General features: G+C 33.2%; 1 protein-coding gene across 6 annotated transcripts in view; it reads left to right on the top strand.

Annotated features, from left to right (window-relative positions):
- LOC139690981 (uncharacterized) overlaps nucleotides 1-15,906 on the top strand; it is a 133,447-nt gene that overhangs the window by 83,535 nt on the left and 34,006 nt on the right. For all 6 annotated transcript variants that reach the window (XR_011701547.1, XM_071588670.1, XM_071588673.1 and 3 more), the window contains 9 exons: nucleotides 1,254-1,351; nucleotides 2,433-2,596; nucleotides 2,989-3,124; nucleotides 7,512-7,651; nucleotides 7,796-7,922; nucleotides 10,317-10,436; nucleotides 11,989-12,180; nucleotides 13,136-13,258; nucleotides 13,569-13,773. Coding sequence is in view for 5 of the 6 variants with exons in the window: in XM_071588670.1 (XP_071444771.1) it covers nucleotides 1,254-1,351; nucleotides 2,433-2,596; nucleotides 2,989-3,124; nucleotides 7,512-7,651; nucleotides 7,796-7,922; nucleotides 10,317-10,436; nucleotides 11,989-12,180; nucleotides 13,136-13,258; nucleotides 13,569-13,773 (1,305 nt within the window). In the remaining variant the exon portion in view is untranslated. The remainder of the gene's footprint in view (nucleotides 1-1,253; nucleotides 1,352-2,432; nucleotides 2,597-2,988; nucleotides 3,125-7,511; nucleotides 7,652-7,795; nucleotides 7,923-10,316; nucleotides 10,437-11,988; nucleotides 12,181-13,135; nucleotides 13,259-13,568; nucleotides 13,774-15,906) is intronic.

Here is a 15,906-nt window from a genome sequence, read left to right on the forward strand (position 1 = left end):
CCTCGCCACAGAATGAAATTTTGTACCTGATGAAATAAATTCAATGTGAAAGGATGCTAAATTTACTCATTCAGTAACCGTGATTTCAATTTTGAACAGGATCCTCTAATTTTATTTGACATGGGTTTGTCTTTTGTTATAGAATGTTTCAGCAGCATCAAATACCTCAGTGTCTCTTGCCTGATAGTTATTTTGGTAGATCTCAACAAATATTGATCTTGGTTCCTTTCCTGGATCTTGGCTATGACCTTTACTATAAGTTGAGGCTTAATAATATGTATGTAATTGTAATTTCATACTTCCAGACCGTTTTATCTGGAGTAGTCTCATTCATAATTGAGATTCATATGCATGGAGATCTATCGACAACTCTTGAGTGAGGCCACTCTGTCATTACTGTTGAATTCTCAGTCTTATGGCTGATTTGTACGATTTGTCTGGTCTGTCAGCTTTTAAAGTCACCATACTGTAGATTTTTACAATGAATCTACAGGTGAAAGTAAATTCAGTGCCCCTCTAACTACCTGCTCATGTCTTGAACTGACTGAGTAGTAACCAATTTCCCTACCTTTATTGCTTGCATATTCTGATGATGCCTATAAAAATTGAGCGTATGTGTGGTCTTTGGTTATAAATACTACCTTTGGATACACCATTAAAGGAGAGTCTGAAGCAAAAAAATGGTAAGCAGAGTGCCCATAATGTAGTTCATGGTTTTATATCACTTTTTCTTACAAAGATATGCTATGAAAGGTAGCATTGCCATCATGAAGCTGAAGGTCCACCTGCAAGCACAACATATTCAGAATTTCAACCCAGCTTCAATACGAAAGTCATTACTCCCCTAGAATATCCTTCAACTCTCTTGCTTTGAGCCATGTGGTGCCAATAAATTCATTTGGTATGGAAGAGCTTGCCAGCAGTTTCATCAAGGATTTCAGTCGTGCATCGTCAGTGCAATTTCATTGTTTGTGGTTGTTATAAAGCTCAATCGACTCTGTAATTCTTATCAGCCCTGTAAATATAAATAATGACTTTTAGTTATGATCTTAGGTAAATGTATTTGAGTTTTGAATGAATTTTATGCATAAAATTGCTAATTTTGGTCATATAGTTAATAAGTTTATTATTACATATATTGCTGACTCCAGCCAGGGCAAAGTCCTTTCTCTGTATTTAATATATTGTGGATACTAGTCCTAGAATTATTTTTGCTTGTGACTAATTTTACTACTTTTTATCTGCATCTTTAGATATTGTGATAGGCACACCGTCCTTGCAGGCTCATAATCTTGACGCCAGGATTCGTGAAGAGAGGTGTCGTTATTTAGTAGCCGAGTTAGTTTGTAAGGTAAGTTGATTCAACACAGTGACACTGGAAATTCCTAAATTATGGGAAAGCTTGAAGAAGTTATTTCAAAACTAGCCAAACCAACTATATCCAAGTGCATTTGCAGTCTATTAAAGCTAAATATTGACAGAAAATTTTGAAAAATGCATTAGTTTGACTCCCTATGAGCAGCTTGAAAATAGTGTTGGATTTTTAAGCCAGTACCCCATAGTGAATACTATAATAGGTGTTGGAAATATACAGGCAAATAAGTTTAGAGTATTGATCACACCTTGTGTGTGTTTGGCATTGAAATATTTAAATAATAAATAAGTGAAACCTCTAAGTCTCTTTCACTGGAAAACTGACGTGCATGTTAATGATTAAAAACCTCTAATTTCAGTAATTACCTTTCTTTCTTTGGCAATGAAGAATTAGTCACAAATTGAATTAGCAAAAGGTTAACATTTTTATTCAGCATAAATAAAACTATTAAGGAAGAATAAAGTGGTATTTAAAACCATTTCTATTTTTGGCTGCTGTGATGGTACACCAGTGCTGGTGATCCTAAATGTTCTGTCAAACAGGCATAAGGGAATAATAAAAATTTTAATTCTCTCTATGCCTCATATGACAATTTCTTTTAATCAGTATAGATTCACAATACTCATGAAATGAAATAGTAGCAAGTTGAGTATGAATGTAAAACTAACTCTGTGTTTAAAACAAAACTAAAGTGATGAAGTGCTAACTATAGCAACATGATGAAATGTAGTTTTTAACACGTTAATTAGCATAACATGTCCCAGCACAAAATATATTACTCACGATTCAAATTTTTAGTGCTGCAAAAGAAATTTGGAAGCTAATATGCCACATTTATTTATTATTCAGGAACCTTTAAAGATTAAAATTAATATAGAAGAATAAGGCCTGCAATAAAGTTTTACTTTTAACGTGGTGGAAATAACATTAGTTTTCATCCAGAAATGTGTGAATGTATATAATTTACTGTTATTTAAAGTACTAATTGCCTTGATTTATATTATTTATTTAAGGGAAGTTATAATTTTTTATCATACTCCATTCTATTAATTTTCAGCCAGAATTTGAAGAGGATATGGAAAGGTTTTGTCAGTATGTTCAACAACAAATTCGAAGAGCTTCAATGGAAAAGTTTCGACTTGGAAGTGAAACACCTCCTTCTGTACCATATTTATTTTCAACTCCCAAAGGTGTTGAGCTTGACCTTCGTCTTTTTAACCGGTAAGATAAATGTAATCAAAAACAGAATTGCAATTTCATTGCGTTACATTATTATTATGGTTATTTTTTTCCCACCCTTAAGGTAGGTTTTAGATAGTATAGACTATACAGGGTTACAGTGATATATTTCTATGCTTTTTATAACAAACCACAACCTGGTTTTTGACACTGCAGTAAACCCTTCTTCAATTCCGCATACTTGCTTCCTCCCTTCATTCTGTCCGATATGCCTGTCCTACTGCTTCCCATTTTTGCTTGGCTTGCACTTGCTTTGTATTATGCATTAATTATGAATATGACTGATGGTTTGGCTAATGAAATTCCAGTTTCATCATTTTTCATACCCGTCCTGATATATTTAAGAAAGTAATTAATATAATTTTACTTTTCAGAGACCTCATTAGACGAGCACTGCCAATCCTTGTTGGAATTCTAGAGCGAGAGACCCGGGGCTGGTTCCTCCATTTTCGTGAAAGGTTAATCTCAGAGTTTCGAAACCAGAAAATGCCTAATGAAGAAATAGAAAGAGTAAGAAACAATTTTATCTTATTTAGAATCTTTTTTTAAATGTACTTGTATCAACTTGTATAAGTTTTATTTATACTATCAGTGCATGTATGCAAAATAATAAAATTTGTATTTGCTTAAGTGGTTTTGTGATGTAGTAATCTGCTCATGATGTAAAGTAAGTAAAAAAAGTGTGCAAGTACCGTGCCATTAAAAGATTCATGTTAATGATAGGGGCATAACTCTATTTTATACTTTTGAAGGATCCATCCTAATCAAATGCAAAAATTAAGGAATTGTAAGATTGGGAAAGTGAACAATTATTAAAAATAATTATTGCTTTGTAAATTATGTTAGCCAGTTCAAAGATACATTCCTCTGGCATTTTATTTTAAGTGACATGCATAAGTCTTAATGGATTTGCATATAAATATGTAATTAACATTATCTAGCTACTTGCAGTCAACAATTCACTGTCAATCTGAATACATTTTACTTCATATAACTTAGCAGTTAAATATATATGCTAAAATTATAAATCTCTGGCTTAGAAACCATCGCGATGATGTCATAGCTGGGTGCTGATGGCATGTCATCATTACATGCAGTTCAGTGCAACATGTGAACCTATCTAATACTTCTACTTGCCTGGTACCTGTCACTGCACACAGTGCTAAACTTTTTTGGCATAAAGTAATGGTAATGCAGCTATAGCAAATAAACACGTTCAACACATTTACGCTCATGATTTTCTGAGCATTACCCTTTGGAGTACTTGAATTGGCTCTTCTATTTAGGCTACGAATATGTGAAAAAAGTATTTCCTATTTTAAGTGTGGCAGTGAGCTATGATAAGAAGCATCTGAGTTTAAAACATTGGTGATGACCATTTATGTTTTTTGTTCTTATTTTTCTTCTCGTCATTGCATTTGCTCCTCTGTGCCTTCGAATTCCAAAAGTACTCCAAATACGTTGAGTACATAAGAGGGACTGACAAGCAAGTTTTATATCACCATAATTCTGACTATACTGTACAGTTAAAATTGTAACTTTGTGTCAGATACAACAATTTTCCTGCCTTTATCATTAGGGAGATTTTTTATTTGATGGGAACTATGGTTCAAAATTTCACAAAGTCTTTTGATTTAAAAATTAAATTTCAAATCCATTACCATAATGGATTTGAAATTCAATCCCAGTCAAGACGAATGATTTTTACACTCTGCAATTGTTGCATTGTAATTCATGTTACCTGATGACTCCGTCAAAGAGTTACTGTCGTGGCATCTCCCGCAGTTTTTTGTCATTATCATAATAGTCAGCACTGTGGGTAAGGATGGTAAATTGAGTAAGGTTGGAGTTGAAAGTTGACATCAAATATTGTGCATTAATATTTTGGTTGAGTCTCTCCCTAACAGTGTCTGTTATAATGTATTCCCTCCCCCATTTTGTGCTTATGCCTGAATTCATGTAAATTTCCCTTCTGTCAAGCACTGCCTCAACCTGGGTTGTTTATTTGAGGGAAGGCCTCTATTAGATTTCATTTTCCTCAATTCCTGACTGAATATTGAGGTAAATTGAAAATGTACAGTATGCTGTCATTCAGTGACTGGAAGGTACTCTAGCCTATCAGATTGGTATAAAATTGACTCTGACATTTCTCTTTAGCTCTCCTTTTCAGTTTTAAGAAACACAATAACATTTCTCTCTTATCCTCGTCTCACAATGCGAATTCATCAACAACAATGGTTTCCCAGAAAAAATTTTTAAAAAAATTAACATAAAGATAATAGTGATAATACAGGCAAATGAAATATTAAAATTAGATTTTTGGTAAAAACCACACTCTGCCTCTTTAATAACCAGAATCCTGAAACCCATCTGAATATCAGAACTTTAAGCTTAAGCATGAGCTGAAGCACACTGCTTGGATAGCAAGAAATTGAGCATACTTATAGGCAATATCAAATCATGCTAAAATGCTCTACAAGGCCTGTTCAAAAAGTTCCTGAACTTCTTTTATTATTAAAAAAATACTTTGCCTACAAATTATTGGTCAGGGTCCCCTTCAAAGTAGTCTCCTCCCCTACATATGCACTTATCCTAATGGTGTTTCCACTATTTGAAACAGTCCTAGAGTGAACAAAATGAGTTGCTTCAGGTGTGATTTGGTGGAAGTCAAACATAACGAATAACTGATCATAGAACTTTTCCACTTGATAAAAAAGACATGATGATGCTGTAATACATCGAAAACCAGTCGTAAAATAAAAAAATTATCAAGTGGAAAAGTGCTACGATCAGTTATTCATCAGTCCTGGAGTGCTTCTTCCAGGATGCTCTTAAGCTCCTCTGTTGAATTTGTCTCTTTATCTGGAATTGTGGAAAATCTTTTTCCTTTGATGGACATTTTTTGGTTGGAGAACAGGAAAAAGTGACATGGAGCCAGGTCTGGTGGGTTGGGTAGGCGGGGAAGAAAAGCGGTGAAAAAGCGTATTTGACTAAAAATTCACAAGTCCTGAGAGACAAATGAGCCAGCGCTCTCTCTTAGGCATTCCATAACCCCCTGGTAGTACTCGGTGTTAGGTGCCAGGTCTTTAGATATGTATTCATAATGCATAACCCCTGTTGCATGAAAAAAAAAACAAGACCTTGACATTCGAGCAAATTGTCACGCTTTTTTGGGGTGGGAGGATGTTTCATCAATACATTGTGAAGGTTGCACCTTTGTTTCGATGTCATAAAACCATGACTCATCACATGTTATGATCCTGGACAAGAAGGTTTCATCCTCTTCAGCTCAATCAAACAGTTCCTGATAGACTTGAAGTCAATGTTGTTTCTGATGTTCAGTCATCAGGAGAGGCACAAATTTGGCAGTGATTGGCTGCATCCTCAACTTTTCTATCTGGATTTCGTAGCACAAACCAATCAAGATGCCACACTCTTCTGCAAATGTCAATTTTCACAAATGAGGTCATTCACTTTCTTGATATGGGAGTCATCAGTCGACATTGATGGTCTTCCAGAACGCTCGTCATTGTCATCTTCCACTGATTGCAGCCCCTTTTTGAACTGGGTAAACTACTCATAACGCAGAGTATGTTTCATAGCATCCTGACCAATAGCCTTGGTAATCAGTTCAAAATTTTCTGTGAAGATTTTGCAGTTTCATGCAGAGTTTCATAAAACAATGCTGCTCGTTTATAGAGCTCATTTCTGTGGATTCAATTTTTTGCTGCACTCCACAAACACCATCACAACATCACCATTCAACAAAACAAGATATCAACAAAGTGATTGAAGGTAGCTATTCTGAAAGTTTCCATGGCGCCTCCAAGCGGATTAAAAAATAACCAACTTGAGGCACGCTTTTCAAAAAGTTTGGGTACTTTCTAAACAGACCTGATATCTATGCTAATACTACTTTACTAACAATCTTGCTTTATTATTCAGATATGGCTCCAGTTTCCAGGTTACATTATTAGTGGGGCCAATTTCAGCTCTCCACATATTTTATATTGGTATAAGATGGGTTTTCCATATCTACCATAGAAATTCACAGATTTTCAGAAGGGACTAGACATTTTTTCGATGTGTCATATATTTTAGCTTGACACACAATTACCTATAAACAAGCTTGGCTACATTGACTGACATTACATGTATGACATTGCTAAAGTTATCCTAAAGAAATAGTATCTTTTGAAATATGAGTAATTCCTTTTTAAATCTGTTGTAGCACTAAATAAATGATTTTTCTTTGGAAAATAATGTATTCATTTGGTGATCCAAAGATCATCATTCCATAATTGATTTCATAGTACCACTCCTAGATTTCATCTTAATTGACTGTTGAAATATAATTTTTCCCAAGCTGACATCACCTCCACTCAAGAGTTGTAACCCAGATTATTAACTGCCTTAGAATAGTATGTTCAGACTATTGCAAGCTTTATTCAGAATAGCACTCTCCAAAATTGATGAATAAGACATAGGTAAAGCCGGAAAATCATTGTTGAAACATGAAATACGAACAAGACTGGAATATTTCATACAAGAGCCTCTGTTTTAATAAACAAAAATATAGTTAAATTAAGTCCTAGTATTAAATGAAACAAAAAAATGTACACAAAATCTAAAGCTGTATAAAATTGAAGTTTAACTGTATTTGTTTGCAAGATGGTGTGTGACCATGAGAGTTTATTTCTCGTGAAATAAGTTCTATTGAGTATAAAAAAATTACAGTAAAAATCATTGTTTCTAGTTGCACATTTGATTTAGGTTTAGAATTACATTGACAATATTGGACACGTTCGCCATCAGTCATCTTCTATTGCTAATATTTGAGTTGTTATCTAGCAGTTGATAAGTATCTTATAATTAAAGTTTTGTCTGTTTTTTTTAGGAAGTAAATTTAGCCGTGATGCATGAATATCTGCAACGTGTTTACAACAGCATACTAGCTAATCCAGATATTGCATCTTTGGGTGAAGGCATTGGACAACTTCTAGTTCAACAGGCACAATCTGTTGTTTTGATGCACAGGTGCGATTTTTGAGTTAGAATACTATTTGTCTGATTTGAAATTTGGAATTTTCTAATTTCCTTGAAAATTATTTTTTTATTAATATTTATGTAAATTCTTGTGTTAAAATACCTAATGTAATATATTGTGTTTTCGAATATTAGGGCAGTAGAAAATGTTCAGAGGAAACTTTCCAAAACCCAGGAGTCTCTGAAAAATAGAATAAAATATATGTATCCAGTTTTATCAAGAATCCAGCCCTGGATGCGAGATAAACTTAGAAATGCAGAGGTAACTATGAAATAAAATACAAGTAGTTAAACCCTTCTTAACCCTTATGCAATGAAAAAACTCAGAGAAAATTTCAGTCATGTTTAGATTTATATTTTCAACTAAATCCATCTGTATCTAGGTACAACTACTATGTTTCCATGACTGTAGTTTTATTTAATTTTTTATTGATTGTAAACTAAAGTTTTAATATGATATTGGTGTTTTGTTTACTATAACAAAAGTATGATTGAAATGCACAAAGAATTAATTTGTATATTGGAATTTCATCATCTTTAGTTATTTGTAGCTTATCTATTACACCTCTAGAATTTTTTAATTAGAGATTTGACATGTCTTACATGTGCATACTGTTCAGTGCCACTGAAGCCTGAAAAAAGTTGCTCTAAACAGTCAAAATGGCTTTCACATTTATATTACAAAGCTAAGTTGTCAATTATAAGCACAGAAAGTTAAGAAAAGTTAAGGATGTAATAATGCGTTCCAGAAAAAACCAAGGATTTTCTGTTCATGTAGAATGTTAATGAAGGCTATGGGTCAAAGATGGAATATAGCCCACAGTTATGATCACTTTGAAGTAAATTATTTTCATAGAAACCAGTCCAGTTTCATGCCAGGCTCCTCCATTTGCCTAATTGTGGATCTATTTACAGTTTGCCTATGTATCTCATAGAATTCACAAAATTGGTCAAAGATGACTCTGTGATTTACTTTGATTCACAGTGCTGCAGTAAATGTAACTTTTGTATTTTATGTTGTTGGTTATATTTTATTTGCCACACAAGAACAACAATAGATTTTTAATTAAGAATTTTAATTGGAAATTTTACACAATTTTTTTAACTAAATACTCTTAAAAATGTGCTGTTTTAATGTGAAGGTTTGTGGATTTGCAGTGTCTAAAAATGTAAGTTTATGCACATGTATAATGAAGAGAATGAGATTTATCCTTGAATTTTTGTTCATTCATCACAGGCTTTTGAAAAGGCACTCTCTATACACCATTTTTGTACTGGTGGATTGGCAGTGCCCCTGGAGTTTATTTTATTCCATATTGCTTTTGTTGGATGAAATATGCATTATTATACCAGTACACTTTATGTTCTTAGAAATGATGCTACTTCATATAATCTCAAGAATATTCACCTGCCTTGTAAGTGCATAAGCACATTTGTAGGTCCATTATTTCATCCTTCAAAGTTCTGTTCATTCTACAATTAAGGGGTCATTCTCTGCTCAAGTCTCGTATAAGATCACAATAATGGCATTAGCCAAAATCTTCTCATTCAATTTTTTTTAGTGATTGTCCGTAAAGCAGTGAAAAACTTACAGTGTTTGCTCTGTTATAATAGTGGCATACAATTTTTTCAGTGTTGGTCATTCAAATTGCTTAAAACTGAAGAGGCTGGATCAGCCTCAGTAACGTTACTGAAGAGATGAGCTCCAATTCACAATATCAGACAAACAAAGAATAAAAACAGGGGAACTATCACTCTGAAGAAAAAATAAATTTTAATATATGCATTGACTGGTTCTAGTCATGATCACCTGGTTTATGTTGATTTGCCCTTTTGTTGAATTCAATTTACTAGCTAGCTTCAAGAAATTCATGTTGCTGCACTCAAAATTTGTCAGATTTGGTTCTCTCTTTAGCTATGCCACACATGCAACCCTCATTCCTAGTCTTTCATTCCTCATTCTTAGTGTAGTAGAATTTACAGTCTGAATATTATAGCTTTATCAAATCTGTTGTTGGATACTAATGATATTATGTGTTCATTAGATCATAAATGCAGGTTCCAAAAATAATGTGAAACAGATTTAATTGTAATGAATGTTTTAGAAGGGTTAAAATCCAAAATTCATTATTGAAACTAAACTATCATATTGGATTAGGATTTGTACCACAATATTCAATTAATAAAATGAAAGTATACATTAACATATCTAATGATGGAGAATTTAAACTTGAATTTTAATTAAATGTTTTTTATCCATCAGAAAATTACATCATTTTAGTGGCCAAATGTTTCCGAAGCCTTAAGTAAGTTTGATCCTGAATCTAATTAGCTGGTGAATGATTCTTTGGAACAATATTGAAAAGGAGAACCAGAGCTGAAGAATATTATTCTTTGTTTTGATTTGTGTTGAAAATGCAATGAGGACTATGACTGATTAATTCAAGTTTGTAAAAGTATCACAAAGAATGTTTTTATATCATGATCTTGTTTGATTGAATTTGGATGATTTGTTATCAATAGTCCAATTTCAGTTATTTGGTATTTTTATAAGAATGGTTTAGCTTTAGGTTTGCATTTTTTTTACATTTAATTAGCATTAGTTTAGTGCCTTGCATTAATGATAATCCCAATAAGTATGATTTCTTACTTATAGATGCATTTCATTGAAGAGTGTCAGTGGGGTGCTCATGAAGAAGCTCTCCTTTTGTGTAAAAAGCAGCAGCTCAATCAGACCATGTACTTTCTCAGTAGAGATCTTGCATTTATGAGAGAGGTAAGGATCGTTTATTTTTGCTTTTCATTTAAAAACATCATTGTTTGATTATATGCTCTTTTTTTCATTATGCTTTGTGTGCAGAGATTGGTCTGTCTGAAAATCAATGGAGTAATTTTCATTAACTACTCTAATTATTTCCTTAATTTCTTTCATTTTTTAGATTTAACTTACCTTTATTACATGCAAACTATTGATATGCATGAATTAATATTTTATTCAAACAATGTTGTACAAGTTTGGACATCTGACAACTATTGGCTTATCCTAAGCATTTACTATACATTTAAAAAAGAGTTTTAAAATCAATGATGAAGCCTGGTCAGTTTTTGTCGCTGATAAAATATACTTAATTTAGGATTTACCAAACAATGATTTTAAAAATCTCACAATCCTATGAGAAATATTTTATTCTTATACATTGTTTAAATTGTTTCTCATTAAAAAAAACATGATTATGCTTTAATATTGCAGTGCATGATGTAATCTTGGCTGCATGTAATGTTATCATTTAATATACTCATACCTTTTATATTTTGGACAAGTAACTGTGAGTAAAGATCCTTAATTTCTATAACATAAAACTCTAACGAGAATTAATGAAGGTATTAGTGTCCGGACTAAAAAAATTAGGTATGAAATGTAAATCTGAAGAAGCATTAAATTGGGTAATAGCCAGCATTGCTCATTCAAGGTAAAATAATGAAAAGTAAGAAAAAATGTAAAATTTGCAACTCATAAATCAAACTTTTGGTGCATTTCAGTGTATTCATTCGTTTCAAATTCATTTTTCTTGATTATATTTTACTTTATTGTCATTCTTCTATCTACCTTCTTATGTGCTAAATTAGCTATACCATCAGCTAAGCAAATTTTTTGTTTCACCATGTGCACAAATTTCGTACATTGATTTTTCCACATTGACTGTCATGGTTAAAAAAAGTGCACATATATTCTTGTTGAGCTCATTTCTGTACCTATATTTCTGTGGTACTCTTGCTGCTTTTAACCAATATCAATTATTCTTCATGTATTCTTTATCGTTTTCCTGTCATTTTAGGTCTTTCGTAATGGGGTACGTAGTTTTCTTTAGGATAGTCAGAAACTATTGTACTCAACATTGCTGGAAGGCTGTTTTTTGGGATTTATCCATATTGGCATCTTATTAATGGTAACATGTCAAGTCATCATGAACTATTTGCTAATGCCATAATGAATTAAATTAGCCAATCAGAGAGCATCAGCCAGGCAATCACCTCAGCACTATGCATATTTTTTGGTACTTTTCAAAGAAATTGCAACTTCAGCTTGATCTAAGGGTGCATAAATTATGCATAGCCGGTGAAATATCACTATTAATGAGATACTGTCTGCCTTCTATGAGAAACCCCAAAGACCAGCCTTTCAGTCTGGATATAAATTAAAAGCTCTTTATGAAATAAAATACATATTTACTCCAATTTGTTGATTGCAATATACATTGATAATTTTGATATTTCTAGTAAAGCCCAGACTTTTTACCCAATGATTAAACTAAGCCTTGCCTTCACAGAGAGAACCTGTTTTAACAAAGGAGCTTCGTAAGGTGAAAACATCAACCAGAAGCTTTCAGTGGCGAACACAAATTTGGTTTCCCAGCAATTGGATTGTAAGAAGATGTTTCCAAGGGCAATCAGAAGTAATTCCCACTGTTTTAAGTGAAACTGCCACTTCAATTACTACTCCAAGGTCTGACCCTAGTCAGGTAGGAGTAGCAGATATTATATTTCATTTATAAATTAATATGATAGATTTACTTTGAAATCATTTTTATTTGTTTTTCTAAGCTCAAAATCAGTTAATTTTGGAAGAGGAAAAAGAAACTTATGTGTAATTTGAAATTTGGGAGAGAAAGTGATGGATACCATTTGGGAAACTGGGAAAGGGTGCCTAGTGAACAACATTAAGTGATGGATGACAATATGCTTCCAAAACTGTCTTTGTGTCTGCATGAGTATTTTAAGTTATATTCCAGCATGTTTGGGTGGGATAGGGGTAATTATGGAGACATTATCCCAATTACTAGATGAAGATTTGTACATAGAGGTGTGATTTGCACCTCAGAGGTTGGTTGATGGGAAAGAAAGGTTACAGGAAGCACTTAAGTTATTACTCCAAAAATAGTTTGAAAAAGAAATGTTAATATAAAATTCCGAATCATCTTTAAGAGATAAAATGGGAATTAATTCTTGTAACTGTAACTTTTAAGGAAAGGGACTTAATTAAAAACTGTATGGTGAAGTATTCCATTAAACTATCAAGCAGGAAATGAATTACACATATACATTTTTGGTCTCTTTTGTCACTAGCTATTGAATGGAAAATCAAAAATTTTGTTCCTGTCCAGGAGAATGATGTTTTCAAAGAAGAACCGGTAGTACCTTACAAATACCATGTAATTTCTAATTATTACCATTAACTCTTTGTTGACATTTCCCCTATTGAAAACTAGTGGATATTTCAGCCAGTGTTATTTACAAATGGCACTCATATTGCTTATTTACTGATCATTTATTTTACTATAGCCTGATGAATTAGCTCTGAGTTTTATATGATAAAATGATTTTTGAACCTTAATATTATCTCTGAATAGGTATGTGAAGCAATACATTGTCTTGTCACTGCATAATAAAAAATTACTTTTTTCTAATTGTTTGCAGCCAGTTTTTTTAATTGAAAAGGAAGTTGTTAGAACTACCACTACTAGATGGCCAATGTGGAGGTGGATTAACTATTGCCATCGGACTTGGAGTTGGACATGGAATGCCATGTTTTTCTTTGGTGTGAGTTGATGCAAAGTTTATTAAAGATAGTATGTCAATTAATGCTTAGAATTGTGAACATTCTGATGCTAATTATTCAACAAAGTAGAGTTCCCTTCACTTACGTTTAAGTATTTTTCACATTTAGTGAGTCGTTGGCTCCACTTTTAAAGTGAACATAAATATAATTCATATGTATCTTTCTTCCATTTGTATCCTGTCATTTCATAACCATACGTGTTTATGATTAATGATTTTGTACTTTGTGATATTTTATTATCACCAATGTATTAATGAATATCTAATCAAGATGTTTTAAACTTTAATTCAGGTTGTTATACCATGGTGTAGTCCTGTTAGTTTACGTGCTCTGTTCCAAGCAGAACCATTTATGCCAGATTTGGAGCTCTCTCAAGTAAATGGAACCCTCTTCCCAAGAAAGTCTTCTCTAACGTCAACACTTTGCTCACGCCTACTCTCACTTTGGAGGCATATTTCTAAGTCACGGACGCACTTTGAAACAAAACCTGATACAGGTAATGAATCACAATGGAACTGTTTTTCCTTGAAATAGAAAATGTGTGAAAATGCTATAGCAGTGCTGCTAACACCACTGAGTCTGAGTTATGATTAATATATATCGTTGGAATTTTTGTGTCATTCTATTTTAATTGAAATGTTGATTCAGCTGAAACAAATCAATACCTTCATTATGGTTACTGATTTGAAAAGGTATCATAACTTGGCAATCATTATAGGTTGAGGTGATTTAGAAATTTAGACTAATTGTGCTAGGCTGTAAATTTCTCTTTGAAGATAAGATTCAAGATATTATAAGTTTCTGACCGCTGGTTTGGATTAATTTATTTTAATAGCACCTCAGCCAAGAAAAAGATACTGTCAAGTACTGTTAGTATTACTAACCAAAAATATGTTTATTATTACCTGTATTTGAACATTTTATTATCTTCCCTTGTAGAACATATTGAAAAAAAATCAAGCAGTGAATGTGAAAAAAACAAATCAAATCACCTTTTACTGCAATAATGCCTTAGATCTAAGAAACATAACACTCCTGACCTTAAACTTTACAGACATAAGTGGCTTTATAAATGTATTAGCCAGTTGCTCTTCAGGGGATAATGATGTATGGTGAACAAACCAATCTCATGCAGTTCGCTCCAAAAATGAAGTATACCCGATTGTGTGCAATCCTTGTGACCATTTGCATTGATTTTATCATCTTATTAGCAATTTGGCAATTTATGGTTGGAAAGCTTTACTCTTCATCAATCATATCCGCAATAATGGTTATCAAAAATTCCAAAAAAGCCATTATCTTTATGGGCATCTGGCAGTCATATTGGTGACAGTTCATTATTCAGTTTTTTAGTTTACCAGTTATGAATTTTTGTCAAAGGATTTCAACAAGAGATTTATTCATATGCCTTTAGTTTCTAAATTTCTTAAAAGAACCTTGGTCAATCTTCCAAAGGTGGCTGTGACAATTGAAGTGGAGTTTTTATAAGGAAGGTGTGTCTAATGAAATTTTCACAGTCTTCTTCAAGATAAAATGGAAATGGCATATATATTATAATGCCGCATCATTGGACTACTGAATTCAGGGCCCAGGTTTGATTCCCTGGCATGCCTCAGGGCACCATCAGCTTCACTGATGCTTTGTGATTATTTGGGTACCTGAACTTCCTGGGAAACCATAGGCGGCACAGAGAAAGGAACTGGCCCCCCTACCCTGACATGCAAATTTCTTTTGCCATTGGGTTTAGTATTGTGTGAACCCTACCATTACCTATTAAACTGACCTTTGGGTTGATAACTGTGTTTATGGTTTTTATACAACCAATAGCTGCCATAAAAAATCCATGTATTTCAAATTGTAAAAATTTTTCACCTTGACTGGGATTTGAACCCATTATCCCTGAATTTCTTGTTGGCTTTGACCTCATGGACTATACCAAAATACTCACAACTACGATTACTTGTGAAATTGTACATACTGTATGTTGTCATGACACTGTACTTTAAAAGTCTCTAGAAATTTGCAGTGTCGGAGGATGCCTCTATAGCTTAATGGATTAAAGCACTTGGCTGGATATCAAGGGATTGAGGTTAGAATCTTGGTCATGGGGAATGATTTTTATACCTTGAAATTGATGCATTTTAATAGATATCAGCTGATGACTCAGTTAAAGTTGTTGTCGTGGCATCTTCTGTAGTTCTTTCAATAGCTGCTATGTTTATCAATTTTTCAATGTCATGTACCCTTATCATGGAGGTGTATCCAGATGATATTGACATTAAAATGTCTCTGTGGAAGTAGAGCTGAGTATTTCTGTGGATATACGAATATGATCAGACATGAACCATAATTTTGTTCATTTTTTCATGAATTTTTTGTATGTATAGGTCCTGGTAGGCACCCTTTTGGGGTCTCGATAAGTTCTGGGTCATATTTCTTTTTCATCGCCTAAGAAGGCTTCTGTGATACAATGTTAAAACTTAGCAGCAGCAGTTGCTGATAGGGTGAATGAGGCTATGGCATCACCATAACTGAAGGTTTAATGCCTAAGGTGGACTTTGGCTTTCTTATGTTTACTTTTGCACCAAAATTAGCAGCTGCTTTGGAAATATGGCAGCTGATGGGATGA

The sequence above is a fragment of the Hetaerina americana genome, unplaced genomic scaffold, assembly GCF_022747635.1.
Source record: "Hetaerina americana unplaced genomic scaffold, ioHetAmer1.1.p SCAF_3, whole genome shotgun sequence".
Lineage (NCBI taxonomy): Eukaryota > Metazoa > Arthropoda > Insecta > Odonata > Calopterygidae > Hetaerina > Hetaerina americana.